The sequence below is a fragment of the Ipomoea triloba genome, chromosome 1, assembly GCF_003576645.1.
Source record: "Ipomoea triloba cultivar NCNSP0323 chromosome 1, ASM357664v1".
In the NCBI taxonomy this organism is placed as follows: domain Eukaryota; kingdom Viridiplantae; phylum Streptophyta; class Magnoliopsida; order Solanales; family Convolvulaceae; genus Ipomoea; species Ipomoea triloba.
The window spans coordinates 25,965,997-25,974,128 of NC_044916.1; the positions used below are offsets into that span (position 1 = coordinate 25,965,997).

The 8,132-nt window shown below is 30.5% G+C and overlaps 1 protein-coding gene across 1 annotated transcript; it reads right to left on the reverse strand.

Annotated features, from left to right (window-relative positions):
• Window positions 1-151: 151 nt before the first annotated feature.
• Window positions 152-1,192, reverse strand: LOC116011242 (protein FAR1-RELATED SEQUENCE 5-like). Its single transcript, XM_031250789.1, has 2 exons — window positions 731-1,192; window positions 152-160 (listed from the first exon to the last, which is right to left on the reverse strand). The coding sequence occupies exons 1-2, from the start codon at window positions 1,190-1,192 to the stop codon at window positions 152-154; spliced, it is 471 nt and encodes a 156-aa protein (XP_031106649.1).
• Window positions 1,193-8,132: the final 6,940 nt, after the last annotated feature.

The following is an 8,132-nucleotide window of genomic DNA, read 5'->3' on the forward strand; positions in this document are numbered from 1 at the left end:
TGATAAACATTCACACATTCATAACTCTACATTCACAAACCCTATACTATACATTCACAGTTTCAAACGTACACATTCACACATTTCAGTGATACTTGTTCAGTAATTATATTACTATATGTTCTACACTCACACATTTAGTACTCTAGATTCACAGCTTCTATACAGTATATTCACAAATCAATAAGTCATTATTTTACAAAAATAGTATTGAAAATTCAAACTCAAAAGTGAATGAGTAAAATACAATAACATACCTTGACCAATACAACTCAAACTCAGCTTCGGTGTCTGTGTACTTCAACAAACAATTAAATAGATCCATGAAATTCCTATTGTTCCTAAGTGTCTTGATGTGCTTCTTCGAGTTCTCACCGATATGCCATATGCAAAGACGATGCCGTGATGTTGTAAACACTTGAGAGATGGCAGCAGCCATGGCTGCGCATTGATCAGTCATAATGGTTTGTGGACATTTGCCACACATAGATCTAAGAAATGCTCTAAACAACCATACAAATGACTCTATCCTTTCGTTCATCAAAAAACCACACTCAAACATAATATTCATACAATGGTGGTTCATCCCTACAAATGGACCACATATCATGTCGTACTTGTTAGTGCGATATGTTGTATCATGCACTAACAAGTCTCCAAACAACGCATAGTCTCGTCTCATTTGCCCGTCCCTCCAAAAAAAGCTAGTTAATCTTGCATCATCATCAACTTCAAAGTCAAAAAAGAAGTCAGGCTCATTACACTGCCTCCTCCTGAATATTTCAATCAACGAATTCGAATCAGTTCCATCCAAGCTCTTCAAAGACTCAGATGCCAATGAATTGTAAGCATCTCGATTGGTAAACCCAACGAGTGGAGACCCTCCTGACTGATGTTTCAAAAACCTTATCCCATCCGCCAAGGCAACCCCACTCTTCTTTAAGTCTCTTAAGTATGAAAGTTGATTGTTTCCCACTCTTCTGTGCGAACGAAGTAGGTGACTCTTGTCTTTAGTGCTTAGCTTGTGGTTATGAGCTTTCTCGTGTTTTGTTACTGTCCACACCCCATTACCATCTACATCGAACTGAATATATGCGCCACACCCCTTCCTTAAATCAATCTTTGAATACGCCTTAACACCACTGTTTTTCTTGGACTTACTACCAGCCTTGGAGCACAAAAATGTCTTCATCTTAACATTTTTAGTAGACCCTTGGTAGCGTTGCTTACCCTTCCTCACACTAAAACCAACTCTAAATGCATAATCGTTATACAACTCATACGCTTCATCACCATTACTTACTACAATACCCACCAAATCTTGATCAACTGCACATATGAAATATAACCTCAAGTATGGAAAAACATACCAAAAGAAAACAAATAAAAAGCAATCTAATGGAAATATATTCTCTATGTAGAGGGGGGGCGGGTAATGCCACACTATATATTCATATAAGCTATACTAGATATTCACAGTTAGAAAACAACAGATTCATACATTCCAGTGATAATTGTTCAGTAATAGGATTACTATCTTCTCTACATTCACACATTCAATACACTAGATTCACATACCATATACTGTGTATTCACATTTTGAAAACTCTAGATTCACACATTTCAGGGGCAATATGTTTAGCAATTATATCAACACTGTTATGCATTCATACATTCAAAACTATATATTCACAAGTCCTATACTCTATATTCACACATCAAACACTATTACACACAACTACACATAAAATCATAAATCAATATGAATCACTAATTTTACTCTAAAAAACAATTTAAAAAAAAAAACCTGGAATTGAAGTAGAATCCTCAGCATTTATACAGCCTTGATCATTGCTTGTTGAGACAACAACTAAATCTGCATTCACTACAAATATAAAAAAATAAAACAGACTATCAGGAAACAGTGTGAATCTATAGTTCTAAATGTGTGAATCTACAACTATGTATCTGTGAATGTATAGTTGTATAAGTGTGAATCTAAAACTCAAATACATGGTTACACAATCAATCTAACCATAAATCCTAAATTCAAAAAAAACAAACATAAATCTATACAATTCATCAAACAAGAATCCAAACTTAAAACCTGCAATCGAAGATGAGCCATCAACGTGTAAACTTAGTTGATCTACTGCCTCTGCCATCACTGCAAATATAAAAAATAAAACAGAGTATCAGGAAACAGTGTGAATGTAGTGTTCATAATGTGTGAATCTATCACTATGTAACTGTGAATGTAGAGTTGTATAAGTGTGAATCTAAAACTCAAATACATGGTTACACAATCAATCTAACCACAAATCCTAAATTCGAAAAAAACCTGCAATCGAAGATGAGCCATCAACATGTAAACATGAATCCAAACATGAATCTACTGCCTCTGCCATCATTGAAGAAGAATTGAAAAGAAGAATTACGATGGTGAATCGAAATAATATCGCGATGTCGAATCGATGATGAATCCAACGAGAATTGCGATGATGAATGAGAGAACTGCAATGATGAATCAAACAAAGGCGATGAGTTGTTTTGCGAGAATTGCGGCGATGATGAATTGTTTTGCGATGATGTTGCGGCGATGATGAATTGATTTGCGATGATGGTGCATGACTGGACTGTGAAATCGCCTTCCTTCCTCTGCTCTGGTTCTCCCGCTGGTAGTCGACAACCGCCTGCCTATTGCTCCGTTAACGGCGTTAATTAACAAATTTTTTTTTATTTTAAAAAAAGCCATAAACGACGTCGTTTTTGACCCAGGTGCACCTTGCAATGTGCACCTGGGTCCACGGCATAATTTGCGCTCACCATGTGTAATATGTTCGTAAGTCGTAACTTAGAGGAGACAGTTATGGCCTTATGGGCAATAACTGGGCTTCTAATTGTCCACTTGCTTTCACTTAGTATTTGTGACAGCCCATTATCATTAAACCATTGGGCCAAAATTATATTAGACCATATATGCATCGAAGAATAACTTAAGGTTGTATGTGATCATCAAGTGTTTGATGAGTGAATAAGTGTACACGGGTCCACCTTGTAAGGTGGATCCGAATCTAAAATATACAATTTATATATGCTGAATGTTCACAATTTGCAATTCAAATTGTGAACATTCAGTAGATAAATGGACACGGATCCACTTTGTAAAGTGGACTTAGGTCAATGATGTAACTATTGTCCAAATTAGTAGTACATTGCATATTACATATATTTCTATAATAAATGGTTGGAATGGAAAGTGAAGGCGATATTATTATTTTTTAAAAAAAAAAAGAAAAAGAAAAGAAAAAGAAAATTTCTGTCATCACCAAAATCCTCATTGTATCATCCTGTAGATAGTGCTGCTTGAATGTCTTCATTCTCTCAGGATAATCCATATATATATATATATTAGCTGTGCTGCATTTTGAAGCTGGAAAATGGTAATTAATTAATTAAGATTCACTCCAAACATAAAGGATTATGCCTTTTTCTCATTTTGATGTTTAATAAACCAATGTGGACCAATCAAATTATGTTGATGGTACATAAGCAGGTCCCACCACCTACTTGTCCATGTCATCGCCACCTAAGCAAACATCTCCAAGTGAGAAGGTTAGCAAAGGGTGAGCACCAACATGATCGAGCCTCATGGGTTTATGGTGTAGCAATATGGTTGAATTTATTCTACTTTTAATCACTTTACTATTATAATATTTCCACTTTTAATTCCCAACTATAATTCTTTTAATTCCCAACTATAATTTGTTTTGTTTTATCCACCAAAAAAAATAATTTGTTTTGTTTTTAGTTCATAATTTTAAAAAATGGTTGGTTTTAAAATTTTGTCATATTTCATCCTATAATATTTAAGGGTATTACAATTAAAACTGTAACCTTTTTTTTTTTAATAATTGTATACAATATGTTGAACAAATTAAAGTAACAATTGAGAGTGAAAATATTACTACAGCCAAGCGATCAAAAGTGAAAAAAAAAATAAATAAATAAAAAAATAAAAAAAAGCTGCTAATATAGCTCATTTATAATCTTAGATGCATAGTGGCGATAGGTCAACTCATTTGAATCAAATTCATCTGAATTCTAATTTCTAAGTGAAAGGATATGCACCATAACTTAAAGTTGAAATTGATATCTAGAAGGTACATTTATATGTTATATTATATTATGCTCAACCTGACTCATGTGAATTTGGACTTGAAATTAAAAACGTTAAAGACAATAATGTGCTCTATACATTTGAATTAAAATTATTACCAAATTGATGGAATAATATAATATGCCATATTATTATTGTTGTTGTTGACTTCTTGTTGTTGTTGTTGTTGTTGTTGTTATTATTATTATTAGTCAAGGGAGAAGAGGTCATGACAAGAAAATAGGAAAGACTACGGGAAGTTGCAACTGTACGGAAGTGACATTATATAAAGGCTAGGAAGACAAAGGATCCCAGGCTCATTCCAGTCCTAAATAACCTCCCTTCTACATATTCTTCTTCTTCTTTCCAATGACCATGACTGTCTTTGTACATGCACTACACCTACAACATAGTGGATTTCGGCTAGACTTAACCCAAAAAGGCTCGTGGTTTCTACCGTTTTGATTTCCAACAACTTAAATATTATTGTCACCTAATTGTTTCTTATTAATTCTTTGCAAACACTATATTTTATTCATCTTTTTTTTTTTTAATTTTTTATGGAGAAATCAATTTTCTCCATCAATGGTGCTCTTCTTAACTTATAAAAGAATTGATCAATTAATTAAATAACCAAACAATATATAATATATTATTTTCAAAAACACCAACAAATTGTTGGAAAACTAAGGCTACTATAATACGTTACCAAAAGAGAACATTCTAACAATATATTTCTCTCTCACCATTCCACACCTACATTTTCTAAGGGCATCCCTAGCAGAGATTTGTAGGGAGTTCTTTTCTATTTTTGGGCAATAATCAAAGTTTTTTTTTATTTGTCCCTTGGAAAAAAAAAAATGCACGGCTTCTCACGCACCTGTAGCACAAAGTTTTTCTTTTTTTTTTTCTTTTTTTTTTTAAATTTTTAAATTTTTGTACTTTTGTAAGATTCTTTTTTTCACTTATTTTCTCTCTCTTTTTTTGTCCTAGTTGGAGAAAATTATGACAAAACCTCAAGCTGATGGGTTGCTCTATCAATTTCAAAATACTTCCAAAGTATTTTTTTTTTTGTTTACTATAAAGGTATAGTTTAAGAATTATTTTTTCATTAACCATTTTATGCATATAAATATACAAAATTATCTCATCATAAAGCAAAATATGAATTTATTATGACTAGACCCAAATCATTAATCAAGTTAACACAAAATAATGCCTCAAAACAATTAGTTAGATATTACTTTATGCGAAATTTTTAACAACTGTTATACCCTGGACGGGGTGTATAATGCATTGTGGATCCTGGTCCTAAATGACATAGTTTGTTGTTTAATTCACGTTACAGTTTGTTTTTTATTTTATTTTATTTATTTATTTACTGTAAAGCATGTGTATGTGTCTTGTGTTATGCGTTTCTATGTTTCATGTTATGCAATTCTGTACCTTAAGCATATGAATTATGTACCTAAAATAAAGTGAATATAACATGCACTTTTGTGTTTTGTACTATGCGTTTTTGTGTCTTGTGTTATGCGTTTGTGTGTTGTATGTTATGCGTTACTAAAGTAAATATAAAACATGTGTATGTGTCTTGTGTTATGCGTTTTTGTATCCAGGGGCAGAAGTAAAGGGGGTGTATTCAATCATGACTTTCATAGAATTTTAAATACTTTTATGAACTTTAAAAGTTTGAAGGTATTCAATTCAAACTTTTAGAGAGTATTTAAAAGTCATGCGGTATTCGATCAAGATTTTTAAAGAGTTTTTAAAAGCTAAGTCATGTGGTATTTAATTAAAACTTTTAAAGAATCTTTAAAAGTCACACGTGGTATTCAAAAAGTTATGAATTTGTAAAGACTTTTTAATTTTAGAACTTCTGTATACTTTTATATATTTTTCCTTCTCAAATATAAGTAGTTGAAATCTAACCCCCATGAAGGTTTTTTTTTTTTTTTTTCTCTCTCTTTCTCTATTTAAACTCTATTTTTTCTCCTTATTTAAAATTTTAAACTTTATAAACTTTATACCTAAATTCAATAAATCATTTTTTCTTCATTATCCTATATTTTCTACATAACTAAACTCTACCAATTTTTTTCTCTCTCCTAAACTTTACAATCTTCCTCTAAAAATTCAAAATAATATTATTTTTATTTCATTGTTGCTTGTTGCTTGTATATTTTGATTTTTTTTCTATGAACTTTGTATCCCTAATTTCTAAACTTTTTCTCCTAAATACATGAGCAGAGTAAATTTTTTTTATTTATCACCGTCAACTTTTACTATATGTTTCATAATATTCATATGTTTATTCGTAATATATTTTTTTTTTCTTTTTTCTTTTTAACAACATGCTATTACGATTAGTGAACTATTGTTCGCAATAGCAATTTGAGGCTACAAAGAGGAGCATCTTATTGTTGTTAGCAGTCCCATATTGTTATTGCAAATAATAGCTCTTTGTTTAATACCTAGCAGTATATCAAATATAAAATTTATATATATTATTAATTTTTTTAATTTTATGCAACTAGTAATTATATTTTTTTAAATATTAATTTCTCAAGAAAAAGTAATTATATTTTTAAGTATTTTATTTGAACAATTCTATAACTATAAATTTTAGTGTTTAATATTGTTATGAATTGCTTATGAAAGTTTCAATTTAGAATTTTAATGACTTTTGTAGACTTTTTAAAATAAAAAAAGTTGATAAAAGTTTATGCAAGTTTTTTATACAGACTTTTATAGAGTCTTACAAAGTTTTAAAAAGTTTTGAACGACTCTATGAAAGTTAATAAAAGTTTATTAAAATCTATCATTTTAAAAGTTTTTAAAAATCTACAAAAGTAATGATTGAATACACCTCCTTTAAGTGTAAGTTATGGGGGGCCTTGCCCCCCCCCCCCTCCCCCTCCCCCCACCTTACCCCAATTGTTTTAATATTATATATAATATTAAAATTTATTAAAATTTTGTTATCACTTTAAGATATTTGTCCCCCCTCTCACTTAAATTAATTTTATAGGCTAAACTATAAACTTCTTCATCTTCTTTAACTTTTACAGTTCTCTCTCATTTCAAATTATGTATTCCCTATATTGTTGACTCACATCCAAATCTCATTTAACATACCTACTAGTTTATCTATTTAGAACCATACATATATATGTCATATACGCAATAACAAGATAATTTGTCATTATTAAAATTTATGCATATTTTTAAAGTTAATTTTTGTTTCATATTTTATTGTTTATGTTAAATAGTTGTTTTGTATGATTGTAAATAATAGATATCAATGTGCATTTGTTTGGTTAATTATTCAGATTTGTGATTATGTGGTAAATTTTGTATTTAATTTAACATGCATAATAATGTAAAAAATAGTATAGTATCTGTATTTGAGAAAACAATTGCTATTATGTTATGTTGTGAAGTTGGTAGTTTTCAAGAAATAATCAATATTCTTTTAGATCTTCTTCATGCAGATGAGATGGATGTCTCTGTCCAAAGAGTAAGATATAATAGTTTCCCTTCGGGGTCTTCCAAATTTCAATGTACCGCAATAAAAAAAATCAATAGACTTTTAAAACATGTGTGAATGTTTTCATTCTTTCAATCATACACAACAATGTACATTGAAAAACATATTGTTATTTTGAAATATGTTAAATGGATATTAGTGTATTTGATTTAGTACTTCAACCGTAGTTGGCCCCCCGCACTATCTAATCCTGGCTCCACCCCTGTTTGTATCTCATGTAATGCAATTATGCACCTTAAGCATATGAATTTTGTACCTAAAATATATTACTATTTGTGTAACACACAACATATTGTGTCTTATTTTATAAATTTATGTCTTGTATTATGAAATTATGTGCCTATAGGACATATATTATCTACATAAATCAGATTTGAGAATAAGTAAATATATAACATGTGTATGTGTCTTTGTGTCGTGAGT

Coding starts and splice junctions, on each gene's coding strand:
- LOC116011242 (XM_031250789.1), bottom strand. CDS start 1,192: ATGAAGACATTTTTGTGCTCCAAGGCTGGTAGTAAGTCCAAGAAAAAC.